Source organism: Puccinia triticina, chromosome 12A (genome assembly GCF_026914185.1).
Source record: "Puccinia triticina chromosome 12A, complete sequence".
In the NCBI taxonomy this organism is placed as follows: Eukaryota; Fungi; Basidiomycota; class Pucciniomycetes; order Pucciniales; family Pucciniaceae; genus Puccinia; species Puccinia triticina.
The window spans coordinates 231,867-244,940 of NC_070569.1; the positions used below are offsets into that span (position 1 = coordinate 231,867).

Sequence of the window (13,074 nt, forward strand, 5' to 3'; positions counted from 1 at the left end):
GAGAATCTCAAGAGAAGGGGCTTAAACTTACTAGTATAAGACCCTAGGGGCACTTGAGGTTCTTCAGGCGTGAAGTTGGGCAGTTGGAGGCGCTCAGAAGTGGTAATCTTGAGGGCAGGGTGGTTACTGGACAGCTTCAGGGCGGAAATTGGGGCTAAAAATCACGAAAGTAGGTATTTTACCTGGCAAATCACAGGCTAATGAGGCTGTTGAAGGCGGGTAAAATTCTAATAGGTAATGTAAAGCTGGGGAATCTCCTTTTGGGCGGAGAAAGGGCCCTTTATATAGCCTAGGCAGGCCTCCAGGGGCGCCCAGGGGACATGGGGACACTTGTGAGCGCATTCTGAGGCAATTTGGTTGCGCTAGAAGGCGCTGTGGGTCGTGGAACCTTGGGGCTTGGATACAAGGGTTGCCAAGAGCCTTTTACAGAGGTTCTGTGTGTTTTTACACATGCCTTACACGTCATGGGGGCTGGTTTGGGGGTTCTGTGACGCTCATTTCCGTGGAAATGTGCCACAGAAGGTACTAGAACTGGCTTCTGTGCAATTGTACACGTGTAAGCAGTGCTACATACATGTTCTGGAGGCGCTTATTAAGTGCTCCATTTTATTTGGCCCTTTCTACATATTTACTACAGTTGTAATTTACACGTAGTGAGGCTTGGGAGAAGCTGGGGCGCTTTCTAGTGTCTCCTGTGCACGTTGCAAGAGCCTTTTTCCATCTAGAATGTTTTGATATTGGATGACGTGGTTATTACATCTTGTTTGGTGATTAATTACATGTGTACAAGACATATAACACATGTAATATTGCTATTGGGGCGTATTCTGGCCCATTCTTACTTACTGGTAACCTGAGCGCTTTGGTTGCAGGCTAGTTTATGCATTATGCATATATGTACACTAGGAGCGCGGGCTTGAGCTCTAGGCAACAGAGCACGCAGGCTTGGGTGCGCCACGCAACAAATAAAGCCATCTTTTAAACTATACACAACACCTCAGTTACGTCACTAAAAATGGGTGTAAATATATGTACTTATATATATATGTGCATACAAGTGCATCTACGCGGGGCGTGATGTACTTGCGCAAACTTTGAAGTTAGTTTACACAAGGAAGGGATAATAATTAAGGGTACTTGTAAGTGAGGTACCCTAGGTTATTTTACCCGTAGAATAAGAATCTTCTATAATATTTTACATATTAATTACATAAAGCTGAGTAATTAATTAATTATATATGTATTTAATGTTTTTGCGTAGTTTTACATGTGTAAGAGTAATAATATCTCTTTCATATGTAAAACTATTTTTTATATTTTTATTTGTCACGGTGGCTCTGCCATAGTAGCCAGCTGACACCATGGCAGTCTTCTGATCCATAAAATACACCATCAAGATTCTCAGATCCTTATCCCTTATCCTCATCACATCATCAGATCCTTATTAACCCTCAAGATCCTCATCAGCATCCCTTTCCATATCCTCAACCCCCAAACCGGCCAACAAGTCTCACTGACATTGTTGTTCAAACCCCTTTCTTTGGTTTTGCTCAGATCTCATTTATCCTAGGACCTCACAGGAAGGCAGGCTCATCACCACTATCCCTTCCAAGCACTGCCTTTGGCCTGGCACCGTAGGAGTTCGACACTGTAGAAAAGGAAAACATGAGAGAAAGAAACCCATCCTCCTCTACCAAGCCACGCTCCCACAACCATGCACATCATCTGTCTATTCCGCTCTCACATGGATCTCCTGTCAAATTTGCTGCACGTCATTGCCCACTGTTGGACTCCTCTCGCCATAGCTTCCCCGCCCCTGTCTAGCCTACAATGCCGGGATCCCACACACCGCCTCCACCCCAGCTATGCCCGCTAACGTAGCCCTCTTTGGCTGCCACAGCTTCCCCCGGTCACCGCCACTACTAGCCAGTCTGCGCCAGCCTGCTTAAGTCAAGTCCAGCCACGCCGCCGCCGCGCTGTGTAAAATTGCTCCACACTCCGCCACAAAGAATGTCCTCCGCGCCAGCCTTGCGGAACCGCAGTCTGCAACCCCGTAGTCCCCGAACTCCGGGACTCCTTGCGCCACGGCAACGTTGTAACAGCTGCGCTGCTTTTAGCGCAGCGGTTTTTTGTGCCGCTGCGCTAAACGCTGCGCGCAGCGGCCAGACCGCTGCGCTAACCGCTTTTTGTTTTCCTGGGAAAAAAAAGATAATTTTAGCGCGCTAAAAAAAGCGGTCACATAGCGCTGAACCGCTGCGCTTCAGCAGTAGCGCAGCGGTTTGAAAAAGAAGAAAGAAAATGGTCTAAATCATGTTAAAAGAGGTTTAACATGCAGTTAAATTCCGCTATCCGCTAAATTAGCGGATAGCGCAGCATATTCCCACTTCCGCTGCGCTATCGCTAATTGCCCTGGGTGGGTAGCGGTCAACCGCTGCGCGTAGCGAGTAGCGCAGCGGTTTTTTCAACAGCTTCTGCTACTTGCCTCTGGGACGTAGCCATGTGACCGCTGCGCTGCGCTAAATGACCGCTTTTTTTAGCGCAGCGCAGCGTTTACAACGTTGGCCACGGTCACTTTGACACCGGTGGGCACCTTACATCACCACAAAGACTTCCTGGAGGTGGTTTGAAACTCCCTATTGGATAAACATTTTGGTATTTATTCCACAATTTATTTTGAGCTGAAATTGTAACAATTTTGGCATTTACTTCTATGTACACTCATTCAAGAGATAAAAGCATCTTGAAAAATACAAACACAAAGAGGGAGGTAGAGAGAAAAAATACGGAAAACCTGGTTGGTTGGGCAAGTGCAGTACAACATAAACCATGTTGGTTTTCCCAAGAATCCATTTTAGAATAATTCTAAGCTGTACTTGGAAGTGGTAAGTTTGCCTTGCCCCTAAAGAAATTTGTAAACACTGAGGTATTAGTTGCTGAAAGAATTCAGAGTACAAAGAGGATGATCAAGGGTTGAAAGTTAAAACAAATGCACACCTTGAATATTTCTATTCCAGCTCCAACGCTCACGAAGTACTCGTCTTGACTGACCCCAAAGCTTCCCAGGTTTTCTGCAGGTAAATATAAAAATGGTAAAAAAATTTGCAGAAAGTCAGAAAAGTCTGAGGATTGATGGAATATGATTCTTAGAGCTTACTGAGCAGTTCTTTCAAGTCTCCGCTGAAAGAAGTGTATTTGCCGCTATCTTCAGCAGGGAAAATTGAAATCACCGGAACTTGGGTGTTGCCTTGCCAGACTTGGAATTCATACTTTTCATTGATTTTGATGGTGCCAGCCGGGTTTCCATTTATCGCCTGGCGTTGGCCCGCGGGCCGTGCTTTACCAATTGCGCTTAACCAGATCTGCTCCAGCCGAGGTAATCATGATGAGCCAAAAGATTGGAACAGTTTTTTGTCGTGTTTGTAAATTGCAGAAAATGCTATGCAAACCATAATCTCTCTTGAGGCACACTCTTGCTTGACACAGTCAGGCTGCGTGGACAAAAATATATCATAGGACTATTAAAAAGAAAGAAGAAAAAAGAGCAAGAAATCAGTATCTCTCCGTTCTTCGTGTCATGAAGACGGTTTATAAATACTCACCACATCTGCAACGAGATCGGTCGATTGGTCGGTAAGTTTCCAGTCCCAAGTAGTACTGAATTTTTTGGCGTTTTTGACTTGAAGATGAAGCGGCTGAGCTTGACTACCTTGATCGATCTGAGGTACACCCCAAGCCACGTTGGTGTCTGAAATAGGTTAGGAGGAGGAAACAGAAATTCAAGAGGTCGTTAGATGGTTTGGTTTGGTGGGTGATAAATATTTTACAGGCGTTTCTGGTATCTTTCGTGTAACTGGACTGGAGTTACTTACATGCCTTTACCTGGTCCTTGTCTTGATCAGCAGATGGAAGGTCAAACACCACCTGCCAAGCCAAGTTACCTTGTGTGAAGGTCTGACAGGTTATTTCACTCTTGCCTCCATCCTTCACTTTCTGACCTGCAGAATGTAAGAATTAAGAATCAGAAATGAGCACTGGATGAATGGATGGTGTATTTGGATATAAATTCAAGGATAATGGAAAATTTGGAGTGCATCGAAGAAAAAGAATAAGTGGGGTTTACTTTGCCAGACGTTCTGATAAAGCGTGAGTCTTTCAGCCAGCGCTACTTTTTGCCAAGGAGATTGGCCTTTGTTCCATGTAATTTTGTTTCCTTTGCAGTTAGATTCTTGAAGTTTTCCCATTGTCTTCACCGCATCATGACCAGGCTTGCTTTGATCTGTTCCAGATGGGTCTGCTGGGAGACCATCCACTGACACTAGGGCAAGTAGGGAGGCAGTAAATCGAAAGAAGTACGCTTGCTTCATGTTAGTAAACTATGAGTGGATGTTCCTAACTCTTAATTCGATTGGTCTCGATGGCTGATCGGCAAAAAACGGGAACGCTAGAAGAGTTCTGGGATGTGATCAAGAGAGGATGCAAATTCCTGGGTCGATTGACAAGAAGAATACAAAGAACAAATATACTTTAATAGCGAACTAGTTCCGAAGGGTGGAGCGAGTTGACCGAGCTGTGAAGAACCCGCTTATTTATAAACATTATTTACAGTGAGCGATGAGTCGAGTGAGCCCACTGACAACGACCAGCAGACGATTGACGCCTGGGTGAAGCACGGAAATTTATCATATAATCTTTACTGAATCATGGTAGAGATATTTCAGGGGATGGGATTGGCAGCTTCAGCATACGATGAGGCCCAGGGGGGGATGACTACTACCATGGCCTCGGTCTGCTCTGGGTTGCCATGAGGATTTGATGGACGATCGGTGGCCGGCTTGAGACTAGCAGATTCCGCTCTGATTTTCACTGGGCCAGCTAAGGGGAGAGGTCTATATGACGCTCGTCAAGACGCACAACTGGTTTTGCTCCGGATGCACTTCCGATGTAGTTGCTATGTATAAGCCCATCAGCCGAAGTAGGGTCGCCGAGCCCGGGGTAAGCTCAGATTCCTGGATACCCTCCGGGGCTCTGTTTGATTGCAAGGCTAGACTGTTCCCTCGGGCTATCCCTGGTGGTCCAAGTTTGAAGAGTCTGGTGCGTTTTGCCTCCAACGACCGAGAACAGCAAAAGCTGGATCCTCGGCAAAGGAGTAGTGAAATCCCAGTCACCAGACTTTCGAGTGTTGATGATACCCACCAGAGCTGATCTGCCAGGAAAATGAATCAAGTTCAGGTTATGATCCATGCCAGCTTGTGTCGCGCATTGATGATGGGGTGTTTGTATCGCACCTCAACCTGTTTATGATCACTGTATTGGTGGAGCTGTTTCCAGTACAAGCATTTGCGCATACAAGCACACATAGTGCAGATGCTTATACTATGAGAGACCGGCACTTGTCAAGTTGTCGGCGAGGTCGGTTAATAGTCGGCACCATCGGTCCATCAACCAAGCAGGGAAGGATGACTGAAGGGACTGATCGGACGAGCAAGCAATGGAGTGAGCTGCTAGGCTGGCTGGAGAGCGAAGATGCCTCTACGGGAGAATTCAAGATAGCGATGCACTCATCAACCGACGGTAAGTGGCCATCTCTCCCAAATACTCCCATCAGGTCCATCCACTCAAGATATGTAGTCGGCCTCCAGGAGTTTGATCCGTATATATTCAACCGTTCTACTAGGGGGTCGTAGCTTGGTGGCCATCGAGGATATAGAAGTAAGTAGAGGTGGTCCTTGGTATCAAAGTATCTCGACTGTCGCTCACCAATTCCTACAAGGAAGCAACGAAGATTTTATCGTTGCCAAGATCCGCGCTTCTGGATACGAAGACGATACCTAAGCAGTTTATCAAAAATCATTGTTCGGAGCTCACGTCGACCCAAGCCTTAACGTTATTCCTGACGGTCTATCGGTTGAATCGACGGACGAGTAAAGACTTGGAGAAATTCGAATACCCATTCAGCTGCTATTTATCCACTCTACCGGCCGATATTTCGCAGATACCCTTAGTGTGGCAACTCCGAGCGGTCTTTGGAAGTTTGGAGGAGATCGATCCAGGCGATCTCGCCCAGCTCGATCGGCTCCGAACAGCTCTAACCACCACCAATTCCTTCACGTTTTACCAGCTCATGACCACGACTACTATCAAACAATCTAATGATGTTCTTTCCCGCTTCATCAATGATTGGGCCAACTTGCTCCCTACCTTGCGAGACTGTTATCCAGATGCTCGTCTTGGGGAACTGCTTTGGTCTTGGTTGATTGGTCTGTTGAATCACTCCCATTTTGCTGCACCCCTCTGTTGAGTGGGGAAACCGGTGAAAACCCCGTTTCAATCACAGTCTTATATCCAAGCAATAGTGAAGATGAAGCCTGATGAAATGTTTCTTTTTCAACCCCCATAACAAGTTAACACTAGATGTGTATCTTTCCCCATTGGAGCCAAGAATTCTGCAGATAATATCGCACTAGCCCCTGCGTTTGACATGGTAAGAACCCCCACCAAGTGACTTCAGCCTACCATCTGACACCAAGTTGAACTGACCATACGCAGGCCAATCATTCACCGGTCAGCAAGGTCACGGCGGTAGCCACTCCACAAACACTCACGATGTACTCATCGACGCCGCAGGTGAATTTGAACGCGAGGGCAGGGCCGCCTCCGAGCTACCAGTCCCTGGCCGCGCCATGTCAGCCCCGTTTCATGAAAGGCCAAGAAATTACTTTCTCTTATGGCCCCCATTCCAATTCCACCCTCCTCACCGAATACGGCTTCGTTGCCTCCGAGCCTAATCCATGGGACTCTATTGACGTCACCGACGAAATAGTCGCTCTTTTTGATCACTCTAACCCCACTCATATCACAAAGATTGAGTTACTCAAAAATACTGGTTACTGGGAGTGAGTGTCCCTTGTTCCAAATTTGCGCCTTCTTTACTGCCAAACACAACATAATTTTTTGGAAATCACATTGCTACCAGAGACTATACGATCCAATGTAACCCGCTCGAAAGCTCCCATCGGATCCTAGTAGCTTTGAGGTTATTGCACAGTTCAGAGGAGAAGATTTCAGAATGGCAAGATCATATAGACGGGCTAGTGGACGAACTGGAGGGGGAGATCGAGCAAGCAGTCCAATGTTCTCTCGCCGAGCTCTTTGCCTTACTCAAGGCCAGATCTCGGGCGCTCGTCGAGAGCATCGCACGGCCTGACATCGACCCGTCTTCTTTGGGGTTGTCTGCTTACGCGATCATGTGCCTCAAAACGCTTGCGTCTAACGAGATGACCGCTGTCTCCTCCTATCCTTCGGAGACCACCTAAAATCTTGCTCCGACCTTTAATACAATTTTCCTTGCTTTGACCTATTTTACCAATCCTTTTCTCACTCCCATGGTCTGCAGTTTACATCGCCAAGCTGGATTGAATTTTAGCCAGCCGTGCCTCTCATCAAGAAGAATGATGAACATCATGCCCCCATGGAGAGCGTGCCGCGGGAATGCCTGGGTGAGAGGCTTTGTTAAGCTTCATGTGGTTTGTCTCATGAACATATCTAACAGCTTTCATTGAGATCTAGAAAAAGAGTGCATTTTATCAGGATCTCCAGTTGAAACGGTGTGTTGCACACTGAAGGGGGAATTGAAAGTCAAAAGGAATGTGGTGAGCTATGAGTGTGAAGAAACAGTTGATCAGGATGCGAGCAAACAAGTATTTTGTATTGAAATCAACAAAATCTTTGTAATACCGTGTCCATGGACAATTAGTGGTATCGTGGGCTTGATGGGAGGTTATCTAGGTGTGGTAAGGTACATGTTCTATGAGTTCTTGCTCATGTAAAAAAAGAGTCGGCTGGCTGCGAATTCTTTGAAACTGGGTTGTGTACAGCTGATCCATTGGATCTTGTGTGAGCACATGATAAAAGACAGCCAGGGTCGTCACCCTCTTGTGAGAAGATGAAGAGGAGAAGTTTGCGGCGAGGGCCTTGAGGGGTTCTTCCCTTTCTTCCCTATGGATGGACACTGCCTTGCTAATCTGGGGATCTTTTTCGAAGATCGCCCGAAATTCATCCAGATTGGCTGTGAAGAGTTCAACAATGGCCGGATGTCAATATCAGAGGGTTCGGGTTTGAGTGAGTGTTAAAGAAAACTCGTTCTACAAACCTATCTCTGGTGAGAATCCAGCTGACGGATTGAGGAGCTCTAATTTGGGAAAGATGGGTGATTGAAAAAAGCATCATCAGTGTGATGATATATGGGCAAGATATATCTGATGGTAAAACAAACCCGTTTCCCATCTCAAATAATTTCCTGGCGCATTACGTCCTTGCTTGAAGATTTTTTGAAAATACAGAATTGCTTTATTAACTTCTTCTAGAAGCCCTTCATCATCTAGGGGATACATCCGCATAAGGCTGTAGAGGCCGTACGAGGCAGATACGGCCATGTGTGGTGTGTTCAAATCGCCAGTCATGCCAAGCAAGTAGATAGCATTGGAAAGAGTTGCAAGCCATTTCAGGATTTGGGAAACCGAGGTACCCTGCCTCTCCACAAGGTATTTGAATTCAAGTTGTATTTTGAGAGATTCATATTCGGCTGATTGCCCCGGCTCTGCGAATGGGATCTTACCCGGGTGTCTTCGCCAGATAATATCGTTCTGGTCTTTCTCTAAACCAATTGTGAATTATTAGCTTCCAGCTTAATGGGGGCTATGGTAGAATTCAGTAGCTGTGATGCATATAATCTAAGGAGTTCACTTACCATATATGGTACGCCTCTCCTCGACTTGTGAGGAACATGAGCCAAATGGACCAACGAGAAAAATGCGTAAATAGCGAATGAGTCAGAACAGGGTGACGGAAAGAGTGCCAAATAAACAAAAACCTCAGCAATCATCTTCCTACTCGGCATTGCCCGCATGCAATGCGATGAGAAACAGGACAGAACGATGTATATGGGAGGGGTTCTGGTGTGAGAATAGGTTTATTTTACACACGCGTCAAATGGGGAGAAACCTCAAGAAATGCTAAATGCTTCTCGACGTCGTGAAATTGTGCGGGGAAGATCCAATACTGCATCGACGCGGCTGGGTAGGAAACCCTTGTTGGCTGAGAGGAACTGGCAGCCGCCTCGGTAGCGCGGGCTCCATCGGGAATTCTGGGGATGAGCACTCCTCTGGTGCTATCTGCCAGTTGACAGATAAAAATTGACAGACAGAGGCTGGACGCGGTGAATCGCATCTTGCTATGCTAGAGAGTCAGGAAAGCGTGATGATAGGGGCGAATGCCTATTCTATGTACCTATGTTGGGACGGGTGGGGGCAGCGGATTTTATATTGCTCATCTGCACGGCTATCATGTTTTCCGTTTCAGAGCAAGCCGACCGGCCGCGTATGGATGATTTCTTTAAGCGCCCATGCGCAGTGGGTCCAACTTGTTTCGAAGTACATCGGCGTCAACCGGAAAACACGACAATGCCGATATGTCCGGACTTGATTCCAGAGTGGATTTGCCCTCGATGGCAAAACAATCTTCCGGGAGTGGATGCAACGCTTCACATGATTCATTTTGCCCGTGTTATACAAAAATTGATTAGTGAATGGATGTCCAAGCCATTTTCACTCTTTAATGTCTGTGTGTGTAGTTCTGCACACGGTTCCGGGCTGACCTTTGCCGCAGTACGCGCAGTTGAGGATCAACCCGTGGGCCCTTGTATTCCCTACTAGGGTAGGTTTCCATAGGTTTCCACCTGGGTCAGTGCTTGTGCGGTGCCGGTGAAAGAAGAAGCCTCTCCTCATGAAGCAGAGAAGAAAATGGGCAGCTGCCGCAGCAGCGGTGAGAGGGAGGGTTGCACCCCCTCCAGGAATTTTGCTCGCCCTCCCCCGGCCCTTCCTCTCAATTATCTATTTCCGCGCGATAAGGATTACCTGACACCTTTAAAGGTAGAAATTGACAGGTGTTGATTCTGAGTAAGGCGATGCCCGGACAGGTGGCATTGTTGGCCGACATGTGGTTTCTCTCATACATGCACGCTTTGATTGAGCTCTAGGAAAACGACGCATTTTATCAAAATCACCAGTTGAGATGGTTTGGTGAACAGTGGAGGCCGGATTGCAAGTGAAAAGTGTTAGATTATGAATCTGGCAACTCAGGCTTTGTAGCTTAGTGGTAAAGCAGGCACTTAGAGTTAGCCCAACCCGTGTTCAAGTCCTGGTGGAGCCATTTCTTTTCTGACAGATTTACAGTCTCGAGCTCAAAGAGCCAAGTGTACCTGCAGAGGAGAGAGCACACCAGCGGGTCTAGGAGAGCCTTAGAGCATCCAGATTCCGGGAGGATGTTAGATTATGAATCTGGCAACTCAGGCTTTGTAGCTTAGTGGTAAAGCAGGCACTTAGAGTTAGCCCAACCCGTGTTCAAGTCCTGGTGGAGCCATTTCTTTTCTGACAGATTTACAGTCTCGAGCTCAAAGAGCCAAGTGTACCTGCAGAGGAGAGAGCACACCAGCGGGTCTAGGAGAGCCTTAGAGCATCCAGATTCCGGGAGGATGTTAGATTATGAATCTGGCAACTCAGGCTTTGTAGCTTAGTGGTAAAGCAGGCACTTAGAGTTAGCCCAACCCGTGTTCAAGTCCTGGTGGAGCCATTTCTTTTCTGACAAAAAGGAACAAGTATCTCATTTATTTATCTTTTTTAAAAGAAACATGATCTGTGTGATACCGTGTCCATGATGACAATGTGTGGCATCATGGGCTTGGGGGGAGGTTATCTAGGTGTGGTAAGGTACATGTTTTATGAGTTCTTGCTCATGTGGAAAAAGAGTTGGCTGGCTGAAAATTCTTTGAAACTGGGTTCTGTACAGCTGATCCGTTGGATATTGTGTGAGCACATTATTAAAGACAGCCAGGGTCACCACCCTCTTGTGAGAAGATGAAGAGGAGAAGTTTGCGGCGAGGGCCTTGAGGGGTTCTTCCCTTTCTTCCCTATGGATGGACACTGCCTTACTAATCTGGGGATCTTTTTCGAAGATCGCCCGAAATTCATCCAGATTGGCTGTGAAGAGTTCAACAATGGCCGGATGTCAATATCAGAGGGTTCGGGTTTGAGTGAGTGTTAAAGAAAACTCATTCTACAAACCTATCTCTGGTGAGAATCCAGCTGACGGATTGAGGAGCTCTAATTTGGAAAAGATGGGTGATTCAAAAAAGCATCATGAGTGACAGTGTGATGATGTACCAGCAATATATATCTGATGGTCAAACAAACCCGTTTCCCATCTCGAATAATTTTTTGGCTGAATAGGCCTTCGCTTGATTATTCCTTCAAAAAACACAATATCTTGACCGAATTTATGTAGGAGCTCTTCATCCTCTGGATACCTCAAGATGAGGCTGTAGAGGCCATATAAGGCAGATGCGGCCATGTGTGGGGTCTTGAGTTGGTTTCTTTGCTCAGCTAGGGAGATAGCAGAGTAGAGAGTTCTAATCCATTGCTCGACTTGCGCAACCGTGGTACCAGGTCTCTCCATCATGTGTTTGAATTCAAGCGGGATTTTGCGAGCTTCATGTTCAGCTTGCATCTTCTGCCACTTCTCTGCGCCCACGCCTGGGCTGTCTTCCAAGACTTCTTGCGGGTCTTCCACTGCATTTTTATGGTATTCCGCTGCATATTTCGGATCGTTCATTGCATTATCCTGGTCTTTCACTGTTGTTAATTATCAAGTGTAATTATTAGCTTGAAGCATAGTAGGAACTCGGACCAAATTCAGTAGCTCTGGTGCGTATACTGGAGGGAGTTCACCTACTATATTTGGCATGCCTGCGCTCGACTGTCGGGGAACACGAGCCAAACGGGGCCAACAAGAAAAATGCGATGAGAAAACAAAAAAACCTCAGCAATTGTTTCACTACTCTCAAAAAGTACGAGAGAGGCACGGGAGTGGTTCTGGTGAGACAATAGTTTTTTTGGCCGCACGGGACCAATAGGATGGAGCCTCAGACACTTCAAGATCTTGCCCGACTTCGTGAAATTGTGCGGGGAAGATCCAAAACTCCACCGACGCCGCTGTGGAGGAAGCCCTTGGTGACTCGGAAAAACTGGGAGCTGCTTCGAGAATGGTACTGGGGGTAAACACTCCTTTGGTATGATCTGCCAGCTGGCAGATAAAAATTGACAGGCATAGGTTAGACGCGGTGAATCACATCTTGTAAGGCTAAAAAGTGCGGAAAAGTGTGATGATTGGGGCGGGTGATGAGGGTGAGACGGATGAGGGCAGGGGCTTTTATGCTCATCTGCAAGGCTTATACCGCGCATGGATGATTTCCATAAGCTCCCATGTAGCCTCGAACTTTCATTTCAGTTTCATTTCAGCTGATACAACATGACAATTCCGACATGTCTGAACTTGACCCAAGTCCCTCAGCCCTTCATCTTGAGTTCCCCAGAGTTCCTCTGGGTCATCTGACCCAGTTGGTCACCGTTTCAGCATTTTGCGTTCGCGTGTTGACTAAACAGGAGAGTGAAGGGACTGGTGGACGCCCGGAGTGGATCCCCGGGATTAGCTGATGTAATTTAACTTTTTTGGACAAAACTTGATGAGTATTGAAGGCTGTCCAGTTTTGTACAACCCATGATTTAAAAACAGGCTTACTCCGGCTCAAAGGATGCTGGGAAGACTCCTATTCTGTTTTTTACGGATAAGCCGTCCAAATTTCGCTTCCGGTCTTCCAACTAAGACTGCAGGGCAGGTTGCCATCGATCATATCGCTCTTCAATACACCACAGGTGAAGTTTTAGAGTTTGAATCCAGTAAAAATACTGGAGGGCAAGAAAAACCGAAAAGCAATCGGAATGCTTCCGGTGTGGTCGAAGGACCGGAATCATTCCGATCGCAATTCGGGTTAAACCCAAACCTGAAAAGATGGGTCCGCGCCGGAATGAAGTCGGAATTCATTCGACTTCATTCCAGGAAACAGACCGGAATCTCATTCCAGTTTCTTTCCTGGATTTTCCCCGGAATAGTTTTGTATACGACCGGGCAAGCCCCACAAACGCAGCGTTATATCCACTAATCACACACCTGACTGCATGGTGT

The 13,074-nt window shown here is 46.7% G+C and overlaps 4 protein-coding genes across 4 annotated transcripts; 1 reads left to right on the top strand and 3 right to left on the bottom strand.

Moving 5' to 3' along the window:
- Positions 1 to 2,851: 2,851 nt before the first annotated feature.
- On the bottom strand, positions 2,852 to 4,364 carry PtA15_12A25 (uncharacterized protein; the record flags this gene model as incomplete). The annotated part of the gene is made up of 7 exons (XM_053161850.1): positions 2,852 to 2,899; positions 2,995 to 3,068; positions 3,155 to 3,359; positions 3,447 to 3,515; positions 3,600 to 3,745; positions 3,870 to 3,995; positions 4,121 to 4,364. 7 exons carry the CDS (start codon positions 4,362 to 4,364, stop codon positions 2,852 to 2,854), a joined length of 912 nt encoding a protein of 303 aa, XP_053025595.1.
- A 1,092-nt stretch (positions 4,365 to 5,456) lies between these two features.
- Positions 5,457 to 7,313, top strand: PtA15_12A26 (uncharacterized protein; the record flags this gene model as incomplete). The annotated part of the gene is made up of 6 exons (XM_053161861.1): positions 5,457 to 5,571; positions 5,675 to 5,709; positions 5,771 to 6,257; positions 6,402 to 6,481; positions 6,547 to 6,893; positions 6,974 to 7,313. The coding sequence occupies 6 exons, from the start codon at positions 5,457 to 5,459 to the stop codon at positions 7,311 to 7,313; spliced, it is 1,404 nt and encodes a 467-aa protein (XP_053025596.1).
- Positions 7,314 to 7,781: 468 nt separating this feature from the next.
- PtA15_12A27 (uncharacterized protein) lies at positions 7,782 to 9,225 on the bottom strand (the record flags this gene model as incomplete). The annotated part of the gene is made up of 5 exons (XM_053161872.1): positions 7,782 to 8,065; positions 8,150 to 8,188; positions 8,273 to 8,653; positions 8,747 to 8,770; positions 8,982 to 9,225. The coding sequence occupies 5 exons, from the start codon at positions 9,223 to 9,225 to the stop codon at positions 7,782 to 7,784; spliced, it is 972 nt and encodes a 323-aa protein (XP_053025597.1).
- A 1,524-nt stretch (positions 9,226 to 10,749) lies between these two features.
- On the bottom strand, positions 10,750 to 11,664 carry PtA15_12A28 (uncharacterized protein; the record flags this gene model as incomplete). Its single annotated transcript, XM_053161883.1, has 3 exons — positions 10,750 to 11,033; positions 11,118 to 11,156; positions 11,325 to 11,664. The coding sequence occupies 3 exons, from the start codon at positions 11,662 to 11,664 to the stop codon at positions 10,750 to 10,752; spliced, it is 663 nt and encodes a 220-aa protein (XP_053025598.1).
- Between the last annotated feature and the right edge of the window lie 1,410 nt (positions 11,665 to 13,074).